Here is a 24,506-nt window from a genome sequence, read left to right on the forward strand (position 1 = left end):
CGCTGTTTCACCTAAACAAGTCTTTCAAGAACCCAGATAAAGAAATCCAGTTCCAGGTTTGTTTCTTCAAGCCTTTAGGATGTCATGAGCTGTACAGATGGGATTTATGGCTCTTTGAAGGGAGCCGGATCTTTCAAAGGGCCATTCAATCGACTGGCTCGTTCTCACGTCTTACAAAATTTCACAATATATAAGAACGACAATCAAAATATGTTCATATATAAAATCTACTATACAAGAATTATAGGAAAAATATAGAAAAATTTGTATAAAAAAATAACGGTTCACAGCTGTGTATCGGTTCCCACGGTTCATTTAAAAGAGTCGCTCAAAAGAATCGATTCGTTCATGAACGTCACATCTCTAATGAGCTGAAGGACTGAGAATCTACAGCAACACGTCTCACCAAGAAATCCCATTTATTTAATTTTTAATCACATTAATTTTACCTTGTCCTGTAACAAAACATAATTCCACCTCTGAAATATAAAAACACGAGTTCACGTCAAACAAACCAAATACAGAAAGTTTATTTTCTGAATTTAAAAAAACCTGAATAAAAGTAAAAAGGTTTGGTTTGTTTCGGTCATAAATTCCGGTTTATAAGCAGGTGATGTTTTCTGAGCTGTGGTGGAATTATAGATTATTAGAGTTGTGGTGGAATTATAGATTATTAGAGTTGTGGTGGAATTATAGATTATTAGAGTTGTGGTGGAATTATAGATTATTAGAGTTGTGGTGGAATTATAGATTATTAGAGTTGTGGTGGAATTATAGATTATTAGAGTTGTGGGGCTAAATAAATAAAATATACTGAAAATGACAGAAAAAGAAAACATGAAAGATTTTATTTGAATAATTTTGAAGATTTAGACTCAGCTGAGTCCAGAGAGGATGGATGATGTAAAACTGATTAGTCAGGCTGATACAGAAACAGTTTTCCCTGCGCTGCCACCTGGTGGATGGAGGAGGATAATCTCATTTCTAGTGTTTACTGGTGAATCCACGTCAGGATGGGCAGCAGGTAAAGTTACAGCCGCATCATTTCTCCCCCCCCCCATGCCTGCAGGGAGGGATGGGTTCAGGTTTCTGGGGTATCCAGACTCCTCAGCCACAGCTTCAGGGCGTACTTGGTTCCAGTACTGACCCGCTCCACGTCCGGGCCGCTGCTGGGCGCCCGGGTGATGAAGACCGCCTGCGGCAGCGAAGACTCCGTCAGAGATCCGTCTGCAGACACCTGAGACACACTGGAAACGCAGCAGGACGTCAAACATGGCCTCGTCCGAGACGACGGCCAACGATCCAACTTGTGCTACCTGAAGCTGCTCGGCAGCTCGGCGTCCAGGTGAGCTTCTCCGTCCTCGCCGTCCATGGCGGACACCACGGCTCGGGCCAGCCGGCTGTCCACCCACACACAGGCGCTGACCTCAGCAGGCGAAGGACTCAGAGACGGCTGCAGGACGGAGACACCGAGAGAGGACAGAGGTTCAGAAAAGACGGAAATCATCACGTTTATGACGTCAGTCGTGTTTGCAGATCACTGGAGTGGTCATCTCCGGTCACATGACTCATCCATGGTTCTGTTACCTGCAGCTGCAGGTGTGTGAGGGGGGAGTGCAGCAGCATGTAGACCACGACGTGATGTCTCTGAGGAAGTCCTCGGGACAGCATGGGAGGAAACACAGACTGACGGACACAGAGAGGACGTCAGGATTCATCTCAGGCCTTCCTGCTGTTTTCTAAGCTCCGGATGAAAGCAGCGTCTGAGTCCGTCTCACCTCCCACAGTCCCAGAATTCCTGGAGAAACTTCCTCTGGCTGCAGTTTGAGTCCAGTTTCCTCTTCTAACTCCCGCAGCCCCGCTTCCAGCAGCTGAACATGGAATAAGAACAGCTGATGTGGAGTTATATTCAGCAGAATATTTCATCCGGACTCAGAAAACAGAGGTCACTCACGGTTTCATCGGGCTCCACGTGACCACCTGGTGAATCAGGCAACACCAGGGTTAGAAAGCACAAAGCCACTGTGGGAATGTTGGGGGAGGATGTGTGGGAACGTCTGACCTGGAGGAACCCAGACGTTGGGGAATATCCGGAGCTGCTGCGCTCGTCGCGTCAGCAGCAGCCTCCGATTGGCCGTCTGCAGGAGGATGGACACGCCCACATCCACGCCACGCTGCTGAACGTCCAATGGGATGGCAGCCGCCTCCGAGGCTGACAGGTGTTTGATGGGACAGAAGGACGGTCTCTGATGGGGAAAGCAAACGTTAGAGCAGCTGGTTCTGAACAGAGGGGTGGATGTAAAGACCAGGGTCAGACCTTCAGAGGAACCCGCTTCCCTTCGTTTCCTCCAGAGAGGATGAACTGGTTCTTTCCCAGCCAGCAGCTCACCTCCACCTCATCCTCATCGCTGTCGGTGAAAAGGCCGGTTACACTCTGAGACGTGACCAGAAAAAACATGACCATTTCTCAGCTGAGAATAAATTTAAACTGTTTTTTATCAGAATTTACAACATCAAAATGTTCCTATTCAAGATTCAAGATCTTTATTGTCATTATGCAAGAAGAACGAAATTTTAAGGAGTTTCTCAGTTTAGCACACAAACAGAAATATAACAGGTACACATAAATAAGATATAACATATATATAAGATCGATGATATGTCACCGCTGGGGAAGCAGCTGTCTGAGTGTCTTTGTGGTGGTTTTAATGTTCCTGATGGGGGGGGGTTTCTAAAAGACGTTTTAACTCAACTCTGAATCCTTCAGGATAGACCTGAACCAGGACCTGAGAGATGCATCTGGACCTTCAGCTGATCCATTTACTGTTGGCCGAAGCCTCATCAGAAATGGTCTCCATGGCAACGTGGCCGTCAAGAAGCCCTTCTTAATGGAGAAAAAGTTGGGGTAGGTCACATGACACAAGATCAGTGGAAACAGGTCTGATGGAGGGACGGATCCTCCCCAGAACCCGGACCTCGACGGGTCTGATGGAGGGACGGATCCTCCCCAGAACCCGGACCTCGACGGGTCTGATGGAGGGACGGATCCTCCCCAGAACCCGGACCTCATCATTACTGAAGCAGTGTGGGATCTGGACTGAGAACACAACAAATGGCAGAAACATCCAAAAAAGAGCTTTGGAAAGTCCTTCAAGGACCAACTATTCCTGGAGTCCATGTTGAGGACTGGTGGGGTCTGGTCTCTGGTTTGTTCTTGTGAATCTGGGAAATAACTCACTTCTCACGGATCTTCAGAACGTCTGGAGAACTGTTCCTGGAGACATGACAGAAAGCTTCTCTAAGAGGGTTCAGACTGGGATGAAGTATCAAAACGATTCACTTTAACGCCTTAGAACTGGACCGACTTCGGTTCCGACTCAGAAACTGGATGCAGATTCGTGTTGGAACCTGTTCTAATAAATCTCTGAAAGCGTTTCCTGAGTTCATGGTTAGATTTAAGGTCTGGACCAGCTCTTCGTCCTGCTCTGATTGGCTGGGAGGATTATCCTGGAGCAGAAACCGTGTCTATCAGAAGCAGTAAGAACTAAATAAATATGACTGGTGTTGAACTAAGCTGCTGGTCTGGACTGACCTGGACAAACTGGGCCCGCTGTGGAGCTGCTCGCTCTTTGCAAACATAAACCAGGATCCTCCTGACTTTCTCCATGCTGCATCTGTGGGATCGAAACATGCAAACAAAAGTCTTGTGTAGAGGAAACACATCAGCATTCATAACCTCCCACTAACAAGCCGAGCAACGTTTGCTTAGAGCTTTACTAACTTCAGTCTGGAGAGCTGCTGCTCAATGTGGAAAGATAAATATTAGAGGAAATGGATTATCCCGTCAGCCTCTGGTTTACGACGTCAGTCTCAAACAGCAGCTGTGTTTACATGGATTACTTTTAATCAGATTAAGAGCAGAATCAGAATAAAAACATGGCATCAGATCAGATTGAGAGGTTTGATTTAAATAAGAAAAGTAACCATGGATACGCTGAAGATGACCGCGTTCATGTTTGTTTTAATCAATTACATATTTTTAAGTTTATTTATATAAAATTGTATTGAATTCAATTTATCAAATAATTTGATCACATTTTTAAGAAGTTACTGATGATTATTTTTAATAATAATCACTTTCCGGCTGAGTTTGAAATAAAGTTAAGAAAATAATTATTTTGTTATATTTCAGCAGCTTTTCACATCCGTTAAATTCACTTTATTCGAACGGTAAAAAGTCACAACAGAGCTCATCGATGCAACACGATTCGCTGCCGTCTGATTTCAATCCAGTTTAACCCCCGACTGTCCGCTTTGTAGTACCGGTCCATATGGGCCGGTTCAGACCAATACTTTAGTTTTAGTTCAGTTTATTTTCACACATAATAACAGAAAAAAAGTCAGAATGAAAACTTCCAGAAGCTTCCTGTAAATCATTGTGGTGATAATAAAGGAGCAGGAAGAAGAACTTTTTCTATCCTGCTACTATTTTCATGTTTCCATGTTAAAAGCTTCAACCTGTAAATAAATATTCAACATATTCCACATAAATAATGACCTAACTGAGGAAACCGTGCTTTGCGTGAACTTATTGGATTTTCTTACGTCCAAGTAAACATCCATAACATAACCTGGCAAATAATTATTATTATACACATATTATATATATCTATATATATACATATATACATATATATATATATATATATACATATATACATAAATATATACATATATATATATATGTATGTATGTATGTATGTATGTATGTATGTATGTATGTATCCTCAGTGTCCAATGATTAGCGTTGATGAATTTCTGATTGTAATTAATCAGTGTTGTCCCTAAATGCAGTGGCGTTGGACGGGGGGGGGCTTAAAAAATCTGGATTGAAAAGTTTTTGTCTTCCACTTCAAAATGTCGAAATTAAGATTAGAAAAGTCGGTTTGCCTGAATTAAGGTGCAGACAGAATGAATTTTGCATTATAATCATGATGAATGTTCTTAGAGGCCCTATCACCCCTCTGAAAGTAAAACAGGAGGTACAATAGAAAACATGACTCGTGTTTGTTGGTGTATCCTAGCAAATGACTTATTGCATAACAATCATATATCTTGAACCTTTCAGCACCACTTTAACATCAGTGTTGGCAAAGATTAACATCATGAACCACATGGTCCTCAGTCTCAGACCCAGCAGCAGCAGGTCCATCACTTTCCACGTGCTGTCTCTCCACCTCAATCATCTGTTAATTAAGGCCCCAAAAAAGGCCAAACTCCAGTTTGACAGGGCACACAGATCTTGAGAAATGATTATTCTTGTGAAATTACCTGTGTCTTGTCTCAGTGTCCCTTCCGTTGTGTAGTTGAGTTGGTTCCTGTTTTATTCTAAAGTTTCTGTTGGTACTTTGAAGACCAATCAGTAAACCTTTTTTTTACATTTTGTTTCTCCTGAGTGTTGTATTTTATTATTAAACCTGCACAAAATTAGTGAAAATGAGTCTTGTCTTCCTGCCATGTATGTGGCAAAGTTTTGGTTGGTTCCACCAAATCTCTCTCCAAGGATAATTTAAAAGTTGGCAGCTCTGCGATGGTTAAAATTAGCTTTAAACAAAAGTTGCATAAAACTGATTTAGACGCAGCAGTGGCACCAGCTAACTTTAGCTGACCTTTAGCTAATGTTTAGCTAACTTTAGCTAACGTATAGCCATCTTTAGCTGACTTTAGCTAACGTTTAGCTAAGTTTTGCTAACTTTAGCTAATGTATAGCCATCTTTAGCTGACTTTAGCTAACGTTTAGCTAAGTTTTGCTAACTTTAGCTAACGTTTAGCTAACTTTAGCTAACGTATAGCCATCTTTAGCTGACTTTAGCTAACGTTTAGCTAAGTTTTGCTAACTTTAGCTAACGTTTAGCTAACTTTAGCTAACGTATAGCCATCTTTAGCTGACTTTAGCTAACGTTTAGCTCATGTTTAGCTAACGTTTAGCTAACTTTAGCTAACGTTTAGCTCATGTTTAGCTAACGTTAGCTAACTTTAGCTAACGCTCCGTTCTGGCTTCATTCAGCGGAAACAAAACGCCTGTAAAGAAATTTTCGGCCTGAACAGAAGTTCCTGCTGTAATAGTTTAAACACACAGCATTAAAGTCAGAGACGCAGCGGAAGGCATAGAAACTTACCGAGACAGAAGGAACAACAAACGGCTAACTGTCCTCAGAGCATTATACACGGATTCCACTTCCGGGTCAACTTCATAATAAAAGACAGGAGCGCTTTCTGTAGTTTATTTTTTTTTTAAGCTCTGCTTGTCCAGTCATGTTAACTTTATCTTCAGATTTGGTCCAAATATTGTTGCAATGGTGTGTTTTTTGCTTGCTTGATATTTTGTTTTGTTTTGTTTTGACCACCAAAAGTACTTGCAGAATTTTCTTCAATGTTCTGGGTGCAGCTTATCTAAAAAAATAACAAAAAAAAATTTCTCTTTGATATTTTAGTCAAACCTTTGATTGAAAACTGAAAACAAATCAAACAAAAGAAGGCCAGATCCCAACACTTTACTTATCAGAAAGCGAGAATCTTCTGAACAGGGTCTTGCACCTTAATAACAGGTCAAACTGCAGATCTCAACTATTCCACTTTAAACTTGTTAAACTGTGTGAAGCAGCATATTTTGTTGTTGTGTCTTCATGACTTGTGTTGCTGACCTCTTGGACAGGTCATCCTTGTTAGATGGGATTTAATGTGGTTAAATAAAGGTTTAATAAATAATAATTATAATCATTAACATTGCTATGACAATGCAGCTTTAACTTCACACAAAGTTCCAGGTTCCAGTTGATTTCAAGTTCTTTGCATCCCCTGAACTGCCACTGTTCAAAAATTTCATATGGAAAAAAATCTTCAACCATGAGCAGCAGAAGTGTCTGAACACACAAATGTAATTTCTATGATTCTGCTGTCTTCTATGCAGTTTTAATGGAAAGTTAAAAACACCTCACCTGCTGACTTGAGGTGAAAATCTGAGAAATGAAATAACAGACGTCAGTGGAGCCAAAGGTGTACTCCGTGCTCTGAGGCGATTTGAGAAAAACCAAGACAGGCTGTCATATTGATGCTCATATTAGGTGAAAGAAGAGAAACATGTTTTATTTTGATGTAGAATTTGTGTCAGTAAAGGACAAAACTGTGAGCATGGAAGAAGTTTGAGAGATTTACTTCATTTTAAGGCAAATTCAGAGTGCATGATATCACTGATTGTGTCCAAACCATAAAAGAAATCCAAATGCGCTTTCAGAGAGTAGAAGTTTTATTTTTCATGGCTTGTTTAAACTTAGAGTGAAGTTTCAAAATAAAAGTGTGCCTGAGTTGTAGGGCTCCAAATCAGGCTTGGTTTTCTTAATTTAGGCAAAATCCCATTATTTTCTATGGGACCAATTTTACAGTATATTGTGACGTACACAAAGACTGTTGGTAAAAACGTAAACCACCGTGGTAATATACGTTCATATGTATGCGTTTCTTCATTTTATTTTTCTCTCTACTGGCCAGGTCGTATTTGTAAATGAGAATTGCTTCTCAAACATTTTACCTTGAAAAATAAATATAAGAAAAAAGTTTTATAAAGACGCAACATTCCTTTTAAAAAAAGAAAAAGTGCAAGTTTAATATTATATGGTCATTGTTTGGCCTTCTGATGAATTGTGCATTAAACAGGCACCTACAAGCTGATTAGAATCATTACTTTAACTCCCTTTTGTCTGAAATGTTTTCCTCTAACTGACACCAGGTCTTTATTTCCTGATTAACATTTAAAAACAATCACAGGTTGGACTGATTTACAGCCAGAAAACTAGAAAAAGCAGAGAGAAGATTACAGAGCACGATGCTGTGGTTTATCCGGTACGACGTGGGGTCATCCGCCCTCAGGGTGACTGAGCGTGGAGGTTGTGCTCACTGCTGTGCTGTGGGTCCAGCAGGGTCCGGTCGTCATCAGTCTCCACCTGCAGGTTCAAGATGAAACTCTACTGTTAGAGAAGAGAAGCTGCTCCTGTGAGGCTCAAATTATCTTTCAGGACTTTTCAAAGCAGCTGAGGACAACCAGCTGTTAACTGTTTACTAAAGAGGAAATCGGCCTTCAGTTTTCTTGAGATTAGTTGCTGCCGGGTCCAGACTGACTGATCCAGCTAGCCTGATCCAGACAGTCTGAACCAGACAGTCTGAACCAGTCAGTCTGATCCAAACAGCCTGATCCAGACAGTCTGAACCAGCCAGTCTGGTCCAGCTAGCCTGACCCAGCTAGTCTGATCCAGACAGCCTGATCCAGACAGTCTGAACCAGCCAGTCTGAACCAGCCAGTCTGAACCAGCTAGCCTGACCCAGCTAGTCTGATCCAGACAGTCTGATCCAGACAGCCTGATCCAGACAGTCTGATCCAAACAGCCTGATCCAGACAGTCTGAACCAGCCAGTCTGGTCCAGCTAGCCTGATCCAGCTAGTCTGATCCAGACAGTCTGAACCAGACAGTCTGAACCAGTCAGTCTGATCCAGACAGTCTGAACCAGCTAGCCTGACCCAGCTAGTCTGATCCAGACAGTCTGAACCAGACAGTCTGAACCAGTCAGTCTGATCCAAACAGCCTGATCCAGACAGTCTGAACCAGCCAGTCTGGTCCAGCTAGCCTGACCCAGCTAGCCTGACCCAGCTAGTCTGATCCAGACAGCCTGATCCAGACAGTCTGAACCAGCCAGTCTGAACCAGCCAGTCTGGTCCAGACAGTCTGATCAACAACCAGCAGGAGTGATGGCAGGTGGAGCACATGAGGAACTTTAATAAGGTCTCTCACCTTGATGGGGGTGTAGCGGTTGTGACGCTTGATGACTCTTCCGGAGATGACGCAGACGGTGACGGAAACACAAACCTGCAGGACCAGCAGAACCAGGAGGAGGCCTAGAAGTCCGTAAAGTGCTCTCTGCAGAGACCCGACATGCAGATAATGCTAAATGTTCTGGAAGCTTCACCATTAGCTGCTGTTTCACTGCAGCCTGAAGAAAACCCAACATCTAACTGTTCACACACAACTAGACCTGGACCTGAACCACCAGCAGATTAACTCACATCCAGCATCCACAGCTTGCCGACGCACCGTCTCATCCAGTCGATGTTGTAGGTTTGGAATCCACAGAACATCTCAGAGGGGGGCGTGGTGGCCATTAGCAGACAGAGGTAGATGAGACCGGCCAGGCCCAGCAGGACGCTGGTGATGTTGAACATCAAAGACGTCCAGACCTGCAGGACAGCAAACCGAGACTGAAACTGGTCCAGAGCGGTTCGGTTCTGACTGTACACACCAGACACTTTTAGTTGTTTCTGGATTTACTGAACTTATTTTGTCCTGCAAACTATCACTAAATACATGAAACATGTTTCATTCATGTATGAAAATGACCGTTTTCATTCGTTCGTCTTTATTTTGTTGTTTTTGTTTTATTTGCAGAGTAAAAACTGAATTTTGGTTCAGAATGAAACACGTTTAATTATAAAATTACAGCACAGCAACAGGAAAGTCTTCTTCTCTTGTTTTCCTGGTGGGATGTAAACAGCTTGGTAAAACATCGCCACCTGCTGGTGGAAGTAACACATTACCATCCGCTGCTGGTTATAACAAAACTATTATTTTTTTTACAATTAAAAGACTATTTGAACAGTAAAAAAATCATTACCGTGAAGAGCTTGATATCTCAGAATATTTCAGTAGTTCTAAGTACAACAAAGGTAAATATAACTCATTTTGGGTCGTTATATAACTCTGGGATGAAAAGTTAAAACTCACCAGTCCGACTGAAGTCCGTCTTCCTGCCGCCACAGCCAGGGTGCCAGAAACCACAAACTGAAGGAAAGATGGAAACACGTCTGTTTTGATTCGGTTCTAATCCTAGAACCATGACAAGTAAATCCCATCCTCTTTAAAACATCTAAATATGACACAAAATAAATAAATTAAACATAAAACTGTTCTTGTGTGATTAATACTAGAAGTCCCAGGAGTTTCAGTTTCTCCTGCTGTCCCCCCTCCCCCCAAACTTACTGACCTGTTAGTTTTCAGATCAGGTCCTCAGGCAGGTTTTTGGACCTAAACAGCTCAGACAGTCCTTAACACAGGCTTTTGACTCGGCACCTCACAGAGCTGAGCTGAAATCTGCACTGAGGGAAACTTTTGTGCTCAGTCTTCATTTTAGATCCACGTAGTTCCCTGTTCACGGCCAACATAACCGTAAACATGTTTGATAGGTGAAGAGAAGTCCCTGTGCCATCATTAGAACAGATCCTGCACTGAACTACACGGAAATAAAACCAGGAGTATAATAAGCTGTTAAAAACATTTCCTGCTCATTCACATGGTCGTCTGTCCATCCTAACCATGGATTTTACTTGGGAATTACAAAAGGCCGTGATGTGCTCAACTTTCTCCTTTCTATCGCCTCCGTCTACAGCCAAACGTGAAGCATAAACCAGGAATTTATCGTGTGTATAAACTGAAATGTTGGGACACAACTCTGATTATTAGCTTGTTGTGGTAAATACAGTCAGCTGATTTCATTTTTATCTCTTAGTCTGACCTGAATCTGGGAGGAAAATGCTCATATTTCTGTTTACAGGGAAAATTATTTTCTACGTGAAATGCTTGATCCTGGACTTATTGTTTATTTTCTGGATGCAGATGGTTTGCTGGAGTCATGGCTGCATCCAGCAGCTCCGACCTGGTTGTTGCTGCGCACCCTCCTCGCTGCCTGTCAACCACATGCACGCTTCGTGCACAACTCAGTGGCGTGGAGAGAGAATGTAAAAGACATCAAGCTTCTCGCTCTGCAGTCTTTTATTAACCTGGAACTACAAATCCCACCAGCCTATGCAACAGTCTTCCTCTTTACGGCAACCAAGAGGGGACATACGTCCTCCTCAACGTTAAAATATCAAAGAAACAGATGTTTTTTTCACAGGAAGAATATTTATACTAAGGTTATATTTTATAACAGACATAATTTTCTTTAGTGCACTGACCTGAGGGGGGGTTGCGGAGGAAAGCAAGCAAAACTTTGCAGTTTTAAAATGTGAAGGTCTTTGAGTGCCTGTTGGACCTGGACTGGGAGCTCTCTGACCTGTTGAACCGGTCTCAGCTCCGCCAACATGGCAGCTCGATCTCTGATCTCTCTGATGGTGGTATCTCTGAGACCCTCTACTTGGTACAGCAGCGCCACCAAGAGGCTCTGCAGGTACTGCAGTAGCTCGCCGGTCAGTTCCAAGACCCAGCTCAGACCCACCTGCAGGAAACAGACAGATGTTAATTCCCACTTCCTAGATTTGACACATTTTTATCTGCTAAGTTTTTGATTTGCTTTTAGAAGCAAATTAGAAGTAGTCTACAGAAGTAAGTATTGGATAAATATTTAATTACTATTTTGACCAATTGGCTTTCCAGTAGCATGGAGTGAGTAGTTTTCACAGTTTTCTAGACTAAAAGTTTGGACTTCTGTACAACAACAGCTACATTACTGAAGTAGTGGGGGGTCATCTTGATAAAAAACGAAGCTAAAGACAGTTACATCAAAAGATTAGCTTTGGAACGTCCTCCTAGGATCCTGGAGAACTATTCCATACAACTATGTTGAGGAGTGATGGGAACTAGGACTGTTATTAACATTTAATAAGGATTTTTAATGAAAACATTCATTATGGGACATCACTGGGAGATATCAGAAACAAATAACTAAACATTTGTTTCAGTCTCAAGGAACGGTTTGGAGGGCCTTGTGAATCTGTTACTCGACACAGCAAACAGAGCAACACAACCACAAACCACGGGATCAGCAAGAGGAAAAAAACAGAGAAGAAGAAGATGACAAGGACAACTGAAAGGCTGTTTGTTTAGTACGTGTTTGGTGGTTGCAAACAACCTCATAGCGGTGCTTAACACCACCAACCCGTGTCTTATCTGATGCCAGAACATCAGATTGAGCTCTGAACTCAGCACTGCCCACTAGTGGATGAGTAGTGGATGGCAACGTAAAAGACGCATAGAAGTGAGAGGGTGGCGATGTATGACGCTTGAAACAGATGGACCTTTTTACGCATGTAAGGGAGCATAAGTGGGCCTCTACCCTGTACAAGTCAGTCTGGGAAATACATCACAGTTAGAGATCAGACAATGAGGGATATGAACCTGAGCAATGACTTTCGCAACCAGCAGTTATCACTTAAAGAAATGACCGGAATCTTCTCTAAGAGGGTTCTGACTGGTAAAAAATTAAATTTCTCGGACCAAATATTCAGGCTTAAGGCCTTTTGACTTGTGCTGCCTCTGGTTCTGTATCATAAACTGGATTTGTATTTATGTTTGAACATGAAAAGCAAAAGGAGCTTCAATAGTAGCTGCTACAGATTTCAGTCATGCAATCTAATAAACACCAAGCACGAGTCAGCAGCAGAATCACTGTTTGGCAGCCTTTTCATGGATGCAAGCCACAAACTCAACTTTGCTGCTTATCCCACAAACGCATTTTGCTTACAGACGTGGCTCAATTTCAAAGAAAATAAATGTGCTTTCCAAAGTATAAGATTTATTTCCTGGAAGCATCGTTTCAACAATCCACCAAATACCAGTTTCCTTCATTTTTCTGCTAAGTTTATGTACTATTCTATGTGTTGCAAGAGGTCACATGAATAAGATGAATAACATTTAACATTTTACAGCTTGTAAAATGCTTTTGATTGATCCTGAAATTAACTTATTTAATAAAAGGACCAATCAGAGAAGACATCACCTACTTCTCAAAAGTCTGGAAAGCAAATCATGTATTGATGGGGATGCTTTTCTGCACACAAATACTGTTCAGTGAGTTCGTACCACGTGCATGTGCCTGTCTTTCACGTGTGGATGTTTTCAACCCACTGAAGGTCCCTTATTTCTGGCTTTCCCTTCTTACCTCCTTTCCTTCTTTTTCCACTACCTCCTCCTCTCCTGATGAAAACAAAAAGAGGAAAAGTTCCTACCATGTGGTCCCTGTTTCTGCTTTGTCTTCCCAGGAGATGCTGGACTGTTGGCTGCCCTGAGCGAGACATGCAAAGTTGACATCTTTCGCTGTTTTCTAATTGAATTAATTAGGCTGAAATGAATGAGTGTCGAGTCTGGCTGAGGACACTCCTGTTGTTTGTCAGCTGGAAACTTTCTCTTGTTCTGATGATCTGAAGTGGATCTGAGTCCAGCTGGCAGCCGCTGAAGTTTCCCAGAAGAAAACAGAGGAGAAGATCTGGACTCGCACCAAGTTAAAGCTGGCAGAAGAATGCGACACGTGAGGACACCAGAGAGCAACACCACCACAGGAGGGTGCATTCAGAAGCACGCATGGCAGGAATATTTTGCTTTTGTCCTCTCAGGAATGAGGTCAGGGACAGTTTTGGACATATCTCAGAGAAGGAATCAGTCCTAATTTCCAAAATGTCTTCAAAACCCCCAAATAAATAAAAAACAGAGGAGTGTTATGGGGAAAAGGTTTTTTACAGTATGAGGCATTTGTACGTTTCAAGCCTTAAAAAAAGTCACTTCAGTAAATCTTTTCCCTCTCTGTAACATTCCCGTTCCTTTTCCCAACACTTCCAGGATGTTCTAACATGGACGATGCAGAATGATGAAGAGTTTCCCTTCATCCAACCCCAAACCATCACAGAACCCGATCCAACCCCAAACCATCACAGAACCCCGATTCAACCCCAAACCATCACAGAACCCTGATCCAACCCCAAACCATCACAGAACCCTGATCCAACCCAAACCATCACAGAACCCGATCCAACCCCAAACCATCACAGAACCCTGATCAACCCCAAACCATCACAGAACCCTGATCCAACCCCAAACCATCACAGAACCCCGATCCAACCCCAAACCATAACAGAACCCTGATCCAACCCCAAACCATCACAGAACCCTGATCAACCCCAAACCATCACAGAACCCTGATCCAACCCAAACCATCACAGAACCCGATCCAACCCCAAACCATCACAGAACCCCGATCCAACCCCAAACCATCACAGAACCCCGATCCAACCCCAAACCATCACAGAACCCTGATCAACCCCAAACCATCACAGAACCCCGATCCAACCCCAAACCATCACAGAACCCCGATCCAACCCCAAACCATAACAGAACCCTGATCCAACCCCAAACCATCACAGAACCCTGATCAACCCCAAACCATCACAGAACCCCGATCCAACCCCAAACCATCACAGAACCCCGATCCAACCCCAAACCATAACAGAACCCTGATCCAACCCCAAACCATCACAGAACCCTGATCAACCCCAAACATACAAGACAGATGTGGACATCCCAGCAAGTTCAGAGCAAGTTCAGACCGAGCAAAGCTCAGAGGAACCTTTTTTTTTTGTGGTTTTGACTCATGACCATCACATGTGGCCCACAAGGAAATTACCATGATCTTTGTATCCGGACCACTTCTGGTAGCCGTAATCCACACCCAGGCCAACAACTGACATCTGGACCACATGTGGCCCACACAACACATGCCGGTACCATATCTGAGCCAGAAGTAGCCCAGATTCTGCCCAAACATGTCTGCAGTCTGGGACATCTCAGACTGTCCAGGTCTCAGTTAGCAGGTTAAATGTTAAAGTTCATGACAGTCCAGTTAGAAACAGACTGGACCTTCCTTGTTGGGAAGGGTTGCAGGAGAAAAAAAAACAACATGGCAGCACGGCTTAGGTTGGCAAAGCTGCATCTGCTTCTGGAACCAGGTCCTCTGGACAGTCCAGACCAGAGTGGACATGTTTGGTCCTTAAACACCTCATAACAACAGACAGCACGGTGGTGGAGGGATGATGGTCTGGAGTCCTGCAGTCACTGATGGACCATGAACTCCTCTGGATGCCAAAGTCTTCTAGTGAGTGAGTCCATCTGTCCAACACTAAAGCTGAAACTGGCTCATGCAGCAGGACAAAGAACCCAAACACAGCAGCAGGTCTACACCAGAACCAGGTGTTGACCTGGTCCAGTCAGAGTCCAGACCTCATCCTGGCTACAGGAACCAGACAGGCTGGAGGAGGAAGAGGTCTCTGGGACCTCCAGATGCATCAAACCTCAATGAACTGAAGCAACACTGGAAAGAAGGGCGGAGCAGAATTCCTCCACCACCACTGAGAGGGACTGATCACATCATCCAGAAACCACGACTGCAGTTTCCTGCTGCTGGAGGAGCTTCTAGAAGCTGCTGGATGCTGGAGAGGAACCAGTCTCAGCCCCAAACAAACTTTAAGTTTCTGTTCTGTGAATAATAACAGTTTGATTTGTTAGCATGTTAGCATGTTAGCATGTCCTCCTCATCTGAACCGTTACTGTATGAAATGTGTGTGAATCCATGTGAAGACGTGGTCAGCGACCACTCTCGCTGTGATGTGAGATGTGAGCTGATGATGATTCACAGCAGCAGAAACTGGGATCTGAGCAGAGCTTACTGGTTATCACTCCATCAGCTGGGATGCTTCATGCAGCACGTAGGCACAGAAGCACTTTAATTACAGCCGTCTGCAGAGGAAGCAGATCCAGTTATCTGTAATGGAGCTGGTTTTCCTGGTCCTGCCCCAGTCTGTGTGGGCTTCGCATCCAGACTGAACGTGCTGGATGTCATGACTCGTCTTCACGTCTCGTTTTACAGCTTCTATTTCTCTAAAAGCTGAAAGCTTCCAGAAATGAACTGAAGCCCAACTGAGATCTTTCTTCTCCGTGTTTTAAGGTTTTAGGAGAATTGGTGTGGAATCAGCTGTGAGTGGGACCTGTGAAGTCAGCGAGCAGCATCGAGCTGCCAATCAGGCTGCATCTGATCGGACTCCATGTTTGTTTGGTTGTTCTGCAGGATGAAGAAACTTCTTTCTGCTCACGTAGCTGCTACAAACACACTTTATCTCCAGCGTAATTATTCCCACAGCTCAACCGCAGCAGCTATTTCTGCACTTTTGGTGGGAATTTCTGAGCAGAGTTACTCAGACTTTTAGCTGTTTATAGAACATTATTGTCATTTTTCATGCAGCTGATGAGCTGTTTCTGAAGCATTGAGGAATTTCTGGGAAGTTGTTTCAGGGAAGGTGAACTTGACCAGTTTTTACTGGATTTGAACTGTTTCATTTATTGTCACTATTTTGGGGGTTATTTGGGGGGTTTTCTTGGTGGTGAATTATTAAACAAGTTTTACTTCTTTACTTGGTGTTTGGACAGATTAAATCTCTGGTATTCTTGTAAAGCTTTTAAGCCTTTTTTTTATTGTAGCTGACATAACAAAAGATTTTTATAGTGTTTGATTTAAATTGTGAGTGGACTTTTACTTATACAGCACTTTTCCAGTCAGCTTGACCACACAAAGAGCTTCACACTACCTGTCACATTCACCCATTTACACACACTTATACCCCGATAAACACACTGGGAGGCAACGTGGGGTTCAGGGTCCAAAGACACTTAAGGGTCAAAGTGTTTTTATTATTAACATTATTATTATTATTATTATTATTATTATTAACATTATTATTATTATTATTATTATTATTATTATTATTAACATTATTATTATTATTATTATTATTATTATTATTAACATTATTATTATTATTATTATTATTATTATTATTAACATTATTATTATTATTATTATTATTAACATTATTATTATTATTAACATTATTATTAACATTATTATTATTATTAACATTATTATTATTATTATTATTATTATTATTAACATTATTATTATTATTATTATTGTTATTATTATTATTATTATTAACATTATTATTATTATTATTATTATTATTATTAACATTATTATTATTATTATTATTATTATTATTATTATTATTAACATTATTATTATTATTATTGTTATTATTATTATTATTATTAACATTATTATTATTATTATTATTAGTTGTTTTTTTTGTTGTAGAAGGCACTTGGCTTCTAAATTGCAAGTAAAAGGCTGAATTTATTGTCTTTTAACAGAACTAATTATTTACTATGACTCAGCTTCAGTACATTTATTTATTCAGCTTTTTGCTCTACAAACATCAGACTTATTTAAGATGAGTAATAACTGGATTAAAATAAAGTTCTATTCATTCAATATATTCTCGTAAAGCCCATGTTGGGATTTAAAGTGAGTGTTTTATGTTATTTGGACAGAATTGACCTGAATCCCATCCAACGGGCATCTGAAGCTCCGTTCCAGAGACAGAAAACATTCCTGGTCCTCAGAAGGATAAAAGTCCAGGACTGTTCCTGTGGGAGCAGCTGAGTCACGTCTGCAGGTCTGTTTGCTTGCTCTGCATCACGAGTTCAGATTTTTATCTGAAATGTTCCGTTTATTTTAGGAAGCAGCTGCTGTTCCACCAAACTGATGCAAATCTGTTGGTGGATGAATCCTGAGGAGACAAACGTGGACGGAGACATTGCCCCGACAGGATGTTCGGCTTCACGTCTGAATCATGTTTCTAAAGAAACATCCAGACAACTTCATCATCAACATCTCTGATTTTAGCAAACAGAAGTTCACATTTACAGTTTTCCTCATTTTAACACTTAAACCTCAGCAGATCTCGCCAAGGTCCATCTCCTCCTCCACCAGCAGTGGTGGTGTGTAGCTCTGTGGGGTAAACGTGATGGATATTTTACCCTTCAGCTGATCTACGGAAGTTTTCCAGCATTTCTATCCCATCCAGGAGGTTTACAATCCAGCCACTAAATGTAGTTTTATTCAGAGACTCTATCTGGTAAATCCACAATGATCCATGATAACAGCATTATTTATCACATTTCACCATAAAAACATCACCATCACTACGATGTTGCTAAGAGACCTCTATTTAGACCTGGACATGATGATGAAGCCACTTCCTGTCAAACCTGGTGCCAAAAATCAGCTGAGCTGGAGTTGGTTTAGTGAGGATAACTTAGCAGGTAAATAGTAGAAGAAATAACTAGAAATGAGGAAAAGTGGAAACATGGAAATGGTGTCTGCATGATGACTGGGATTAAAGGGTTTGGCTTCTACAGGAGGGTTTAGATTAAATAAAATAGGCAAAAACATTGTAAAAACATTGTTTGGGGTTTTAAGGGTTAAATGAGGACTTCATCATTTAGTCTAAGGACACAGGAGACACGTCCTCAACTCTTAATAAAATTGCTGGTTTTGTCACTTTTTAGAAGCAACATTTTGATCAAAATCTTTTTGTTCCAATCAGCGTCAACTAGGTTTCCATGGCGACAGCAGCTCGTGCAGATGCTGAAGCATCAGTGCTGGGAAGAGAGGCGGAGGACGGGCTACGTGCTGCAGATCCCAGTGTGTGTGTTGGGAATAATCGCGTTTACACAAGGACGTGCAGCAGTGCATCACGTAAACAATGAAGCAGGTTGTTTTCGGTTCATGTTCAGCGTTGTAGATCAGATTAAACGTCTCTCCTCAGCAGCTTGTTGTCAAGTTCTGCCCAAACAAGTTGACCCATTAATCTGATTCAGGCTCTGCAGCAGGAAACATCCAAAACCTGCAGGATGGCAGCCCTCCAGGACTTGGGACACCCCTGATGCAGACACTGAACATTCAGGAGGGTCAGTGCAGGAAAAGTCACAGATGAGGTTGCAGATGGTACTGAAGGAATCAGGTGTTCGGTGGCTGAGTCCAACATGCTCCGTGTGGAAGCTGTGAGGGTTAACCTCTGTCTCAGGACCTGCAGCACCATAAAGCTCTGAGTGCTGTGCAGCTACCAGACCTGCAGCATTGTTTCAGCTAACTGCTCCTGGAAGATATTAGAGAATCAAACAGATCAGAAGCTGCAGCTCAAACATCTGATTATTAACAGCTGATCATCGTCAGCAGAAACCAGGGAAGGAAACAATCCTGCAAACAGCTGAGCAGATGAAGCCGCTTCTCTGGTTCATGCACTGGTTCAGTTTTATGTTGTGTTTCCTGTGCTGGTCTTTCTGCAGCCCCAAAGATGAGCATGGAGCTGAAAACTGAGCTGTACAAGCTGACTGACTGGGGTGCCAAAATGGGGGGGTAAAGGGGAAGGACTGAGGGGACTGATGGAGGAGGATAATCTCATTTCTAGTGTTTACTGGTGAATCCACGTCAGGATGGGCAGCAGGTAAAGTTACAGCCGCATCATTTCTCCCCCCCCATGCCTGCAGGGAGGGATGGGTTCAGGTTTCTGGGGTATCCAGACTCCTCAGCCACAGCTTCAGGGCGTACTTGGTTCCAGTACTGACCCGCTCCACGTCCGGGCCGCTGCTGGGCGCCCGGGTGATGAAGACCGCCTGCGGCAGCGAAGACTCAGTCAGAGATCCGTCTGCAGACACCTGAGACACACTGGAAACGCAGCAGGACGTCAAACATGGCCTCGTCCGAGACGACGGCCAACGATCCAACTTGTGCTACCTGAAGCTGCTCGGCAGCTCGGCGTCCAGGTGAGCTTCTCCGTCCTCGCCGTCCATGGCGGACACCACGGCTCGGGCCAGCCGGCTGTCCACCCACACACAGGCGCTGACCTCAGCAGGCGAAGGACTCAGAGACGGCTGCAGGACGGAGACACCGAGAGAGGACAGAGGTTCAGAAAAGACGGAAATCATCACGTTTATGACGTCAGTCGTGTTTGCAGATCACTGGAGTGGTCATCTCCGGTCACATGACTCATCCATGGTTCTGTTACCTGCAGCTGCAGGTGTGTGAGGGGGGAGTGCAGCAGCATGTAGACCACGACGTGATGTCTCTGAGGAAGTCCTCGGGACAGCATGGGAGGAAACACAGACTGACGGACACAGAGAGGACGTCAGGATTCATCTCAGGCCTTCCTGCTGTTTTCTAAGCTCCGGATGAAAGCAGCGTCTGAGTCCGTCTCACCTCCCACAGTCCCAGAATTCCTGGAGAAACTTCCTCTGGCTGCAGTTTGAGTCCAGTTTCCTCTTCTAACTCCCGCAGCCCCGCTTCCAGCAGCTGAACATGGAATAAGAACAGCTGATGTGGAGTTATATTCAGCAGAATATTTCATCCGGACTCAGAAAACAGAGGTCACTCACGGTTTCATCGGGCTCCACGTGACCACCTGGTGAATCAGGCAACACCAGGGTTAGAAAGCACAAAGCCACTGTGGGAATGTTGGGGGAGGATGTGTGGGAACGTCTGACCTGGAGGAACCCAGACGTTGGGGAATATCCGGAGCTGCTGCGCTCGTCGCGTCAGCAGCAGCCTCCGATTGGCCGTCTGCAGGAGGATGGACACGCCCACATCCACGCCACGCTGCTGAACGTCCAATGGGATGGCAGCCGCCTCCGAGGCTGACAGGTGTTTGATGGGACAGAAGGACGGTCTCTGATGGGGAAAGCAAACGTTAGAGCAGCTGGTTCTGAACAGAGGGGTGGATGTAAAGACCAGGGTCAGACCTTCAGAGGAACCCGCTTCCCTTCGTTTCCTCCGGAGAGGATGAACTGGTTCTTTCCCAGCCAGCAGCTCACCTCCACCTCATCCTCATCGCTGTCGGTGAAAAGGCCGGTTACACTCTGAGACGTGACCAGAAAAAACATGACCATTTCTCAGCTGAGAATAAATTTAAACTGTTTTTTATCAGAATTTACAACATCAAAATGTTCCTATTCAAGATTCAAGATCTTTATTGTCATTATGCAAGAAAAACGAAATTTTAAGGAGTTTCTCAGTTTAGCACACAAACAGAAATATAACAGGTACACATAAATAAGATATAACATATATATAAGATCGATGATATGTCACCGCTGGGGAAGCAGCTGTCTGAGTGTCTTTGTGGTGGTTTTAATGTTCCTGATGGGGGGGGGTTTCTAAAAGACGTTTTAACTCAACTCTGAATCCTTCAGGATAGACCTGAACCAGGACCTGAGAGATGCATCTGGACCTTTAGCTGATCCATTTACTGTTGGCCGAAGCCTCATCAGAAATGGTCTCCATGGCAACGTGGCCGTCAAGAAGCCCTTCTTAATGGAGAAAAAGTTGGGGTAGGTCACATGACACAAGATCAGTGGAAACAGGTCTGATGGAGGGACGGATCCTCCCCAGAACCCGGACCTCGACGGGTCTGATGGAGGGACGGATCCTCCCCAGAACCCGGACCTCGACGGGTCTGATGGAGGGACGGATCCTCCCCAGAACCCGGACCTCATCATTACTGAAGCAGTGTGGGATCTGGACTGAGAACACAACAAATGGCAGAAACATCCAAAAAAGAGCTTTGGAAAGTCCTTCAAGGACCAACTATTCCTGGAGTCCATGTTGAGGACTGGTGGGGTCTGGTCTCTGGTTTGTTCTTGTGAATCTGGGAAATAACTCACTTCTCACGGATCTTCAGAACGTCTGGAGAACTGTTCCTGGAGACATGACAGAAAGCTTCTCTAAGAGGGTTCAGACTGGGATGAAGTATCAAAACGATTCACTTTAACGCCTTAGAACTGGACCGACTTCGGTTCCGACTCAGAAACTGGATGCAGATTCGTGTTGGAACCTGTTCTAATAAATCTCTGAAAGCGTTTCCTGAGTTCATGGTTAGATTTAAGGTCTGGACCAGCTCTTCGTCCTGCTCTGATTGGCTGGGAGGATTATCCTGGAGCAGAAACCGTGTCTATCAGAAGCAGTAAGAACTAAATAAATATGACTGGTGTTGAACTAAGCTGCTGGTCTGGACTGACCTGGACAAACTGGGCCCGCTGTGGAGCTGCTCGCTCTTTGCAAACATAAACCAGGATCCTCCTGACTTTCTCCATGCTGCATCTGTGGGATCGAAACATGCAAACAAAAGTCTTGTGTAGAGGAAACACATCAGCATTCATAACCTCCCACTAACAAGCCGAGCAACGTTTGCTTAGAGCTTTACTAACTTCAGTCTGGAGAGCTGCTGCTCAATGTGGAAAGATAAATATTAGAGGAAATGGATTATCCCGTCAGCCTCTGGTTTACGACGTCAGTCTCAAACAGCAGCTGTGTTTACATGGATTACTTTTAATCAGATTAAGAGCAGAATCAGAATAAAAACATGGCATCAGATCAGATTGAGAGGTTTGATTTAAATAAGAAAAGTAACCATGGATACGCTGAAGATGACCGCGTTCATGTTTGTTTTAATCAATTACATTTTTTTAAGTTTATTTATATAAAATTGTATTGAATTCAATTTATCAAATAATTTGATCACATTTTTAAGAAGTTACTGATGATTATTTTTAATAATAATCACTTTCCGGCTGAGTTTGAAATAAAGTTAAGAAAATAATTATTTTGTTATATTTCAGCAGCTTTTCACATCCGTTAAATTCACTTTATTCGAACGGTAAAAAGTCACAACAGAGCTCATCGATGCAACACGATTCGCTGCCGTCTGATTTCAATCCAGTTTAACCCCCGACTGTCCGCTTTGTAGTACCGGTCCATATGGGCCGGTTCAGACCAATACTTTAGTTTTAGTTCAGTTTATTTTCACACATAATAACAGAAAAAAAGTCAGAATGAAAACTTCCAGAAGCTTCCTGTAAATCATTGTGGTGATAATAAAGGAGCAGGAAGAAGAACTTTTTCTATCCTGCTACTATTTTCATGTTTCCATGTTAAAAGCTTCAACCTGTAAATAAATATTCAACATATTCCACATAAATAATGACCTAACTGAGGAAACCGTGCTTTGCGTGAACTTATTGGATTTTCTTACGTCCAAGTAAACATCCATAACATAACCTGGCAAATAATTATTATTATACACATATTATATATATCTATATATATACATATATACATATATATATATATATATATACATATATACATAAATATATACATATATATATATATGTATGTATGTATGTATGTATGTATGTATGTATGTATGTATCCTCAGTGTCCAATGATTAGCGTTGATGAATTTCTGATTGTAATTAATCAGTGTTGTCCCTAAATGCAGTGGCGTTGGACGGGGGGGCTTAAAAAATCTGGATTGAAAAGTTTTTGTCTTCCACTTCAAAATGTCGAAATTAAGATTAGAAAAGTCGGTTTGCCTGAATTAAGGTGCAGACAGAATGAATTTTGCATTATAATCATGATGAATGTTCTTAGAGGCCCTATCACCCCTCTGAAAGTAAAACAGGAGGTACAATAGAAAACATGACTCGTGTTTGTTGGTGTATCCTAGCAAATGACTTATTGCATAACAATCATATATCTTGAACCTTTCAGCACCACTTTAACATCAGTGTTGGCAAAGATTAACATCATGAACCACATGGTCCTCAGTCTCAGACCCAGCAGCAGCAGGTCCATCACTTTCCACGTGCTGTCTCTCCACCTCAATCATCTGTTAATTAAGGCCCCAAAAAAGGCCAAACTCCAGTTTGACAGGGCACACAGATCTTGAGAAATGATTATTCTTGTGAAATTACCTGTGTCTTGTCTCAGTGTCCCTTCCGTTGTGTAGTTGAGTTGGTTCCTGTTTTATTCTAAAGTTTCTGTTGGTACTTTGAAGACCAATCAGTAAACCTTTTTTTTACATTTTGTTTCTCCTGAGTGTTGTATTTTATTATTAAACCTGCACAAAATTAGTGAAAATGAGTCTTGTCTTCCTGCCATGTATGTGGCAAAGTTTTGGTTGGTTCCACCAAATCTCTCTCCAAGGATAATTTAAAAGTTGGCAGCTCTGCGATGGTTAAAATTAGCTTTAAACAAAAGTTGCATAAAACTGATTTAGACGCAGCAGTGGCACCAGCTAACTTTAGCTGACCTTTAGCTAATGTTTAGCTAACTTTAGCTAACGTATAGCCATCTTTAGCTGACTTTAGCTAACGTTTAGCTAAGTTTTGCTAACTTTAGCTAATGTATAGCCATCTTTAGCTGACTTTAGCTAACGTTTAGCTAAGTTTTGCTAACTTTAGCTAACGTTTAGCTAACTTTAGCTAACGTATAGCCATCTTTAGCTGACTTTAGCTAACGTTTAGCTCATGTTTAGCTAACGTTAGCTAACTTTAGCTAACGCTCCGTTCTGGCTTCATTCAGCGGAAACAAAACGCCTGTAAAGAAATTTTCGGCCTGAACAGAAGTTCCTGCTGTAATAGTTTAAACACACAGCATTAAAGTCAGAGACGCAGCGGAAGGCATAGAAACTTACCGAGACAGAAGGAACAACAAACGGCTAACTGTCCTCAGAGCATTATACACGGATTCCACTTCCGGGTCAACTTCATAATAAAAGACAGGAGCGCTTTCTGTAGTTTATTTTTTTTTTAAGCTCTGCTTGTCCAGTCATGTTAACTTTATCTTCAGATTTGGTCCAAATATTGTTGCAATGGTGTGTTTTTTGCTTGCTTGATATTTTGTTTTGTTTTGTTTTGACCACCAAAAGTACTTGCAGAATTTTCTTCAATGTTCTGGGTGCAGCTT

The 24,506-nt window shown here is 42.5% G+C and overlaps 3 protein-coding genes and 1 long non-coding RNA gene across 22 annotated transcripts; 1 reads left to right on the top strand and 3 right to left on the bottom strand.

Moving 5' to 3' along the window:
* Window positions 1–525: 525 nt before the first annotated feature.
* LOC121641092 lies at window positions 526–15,972 on the top strand. The gene is made up of 3 exons (XR_006010650.1): window positions 526–610; window positions 2,901–2,905; window positions 15,962–15,972. It is a non-coding gene; the product is annotated as an uncharacterized LOC121641092 (long non-coding RNA).
* On the bottom strand, window positions 758–24,316 carry LOC121641087 (nucleoside diphosphate-linked moiety X motif 17-like). 7 transcript variants are annotated; one of them, XM_041986995.1, is made up of 10 exons: window positions 24,235–24,316; window positions 21,776–21,857; window positions 20,501–20,591; window positions 20,246–20,429; window positions 20,138–20,163; window positions 19,962–20,054; window positions 19,771–19,869; window positions 19,500–19,636; window positions 19,163–19,430; window positions 758–977 (listed from the first exon to the last, which is right to left on the bottom strand). In XM_041986995.1, exons 2-9 carry the CDS (start codon window positions 21,820–21,822, stop codon window positions 19,265–19,267), a joined length of 843 nt encoding a protein of 280 aa, XP_041842929.1. In that variant the 5' UTR covers window positions 21,823–21,857; window positions 24,235–24,316; the 3' UTR covers window positions 758–977; window positions 19,163–19,264. The 7 variants fall into 7 exon arrangements, with proteins under 7 accessions (XP_041842929.1, XP_041842926.1, XP_041842930.1 ...); XM_041986992.1 differs by having other exon boundaries at window positions 20,501–20,617; XM_041986996.1 differs by lacking the exon at window positions 24,235–24,316 and adding an exon at window positions 23,513–23,883.
* Window positions 821–6,262, bottom strand: LOC121641089 (nucleoside diphosphate-linked moiety X motif 17-like). 13 transcript variants are annotated; one of them, XM_041987008.1, is made up of 10 exons: window positions 6,180–6,226; window positions 3,782–3,798; window positions 3,593–3,674; window positions 2,318–2,408; window positions 2,063–2,246; window positions 1,955–1,980; window positions 1,779–1,871; window positions 1,588–1,686; window positions 1,317–1,453; window positions 821–1,247 (listed from the first exon to the last, which is right to left on the bottom strand). In XM_041987008.1, exons 3-10 carry the CDS (start codon window positions 3,637–3,639, stop codon window positions 1,082–1,084), a joined length of 843 nt encoding a protein of 280 aa, XP_041842942.1. In that variant the 5' UTR covers window positions 3,640–3,674; window positions 3,782–3,798; window positions 6,180–6,226; the 3' UTR covers window positions 821–1,081. The 13 variants fall into 13 exon arrangements, with proteins under 13 accessions (XP_041842942.1, XP_041842937.1, XP_041842943.1 ...); XM_041987003.1 differs by having other exon boundaries at window positions 2,318–2,434; XM_041987009.1 differs by lacking the exon at window positions 6,180–6,226 and adding an exon at window positions 5,332–5,702.
* LOC121641091 lies at window positions 7,126–13,274 on the bottom strand. The gene is made up of 6 exons (XM_041987013.1): window positions 13,048–13,274; window positions 11,157–11,318; window positions 9,830–9,886; window positions 9,115–9,285; window positions 8,843–8,968; window positions 7,126–8,000 (listed from the first exon to the last, which is right to left on the bottom strand). Exons 1-6 carry the CDS (start codon window positions 13,114–13,116, stop codon window positions 7,923–7,925), a joined length of 663 nt encoding a protein of 220 aa, XP_041842947.1. The 5' UTR covers window positions 13,117–13,274; the 3' UTR covers window positions 7,126–7,922.
* Window positions 24,317–24,506: the final 190 nt, after the last annotated feature.

The sequence above is a fragment of the Melanotaenia boesemani genome, chromosome 6 (assembly GCF_017639745.1).
Source record: "Melanotaenia boesemani isolate fMelBoe1 chromosome 6, fMelBoe1.pri, whole genome shotgun sequence".
In the NCBI taxonomy this organism is placed as follows: Eukaryota; Metazoa; Chordata; class Actinopteri; order Atheriniformes; family Melanotaeniidae; genus Melanotaenia; species Melanotaenia boesemani.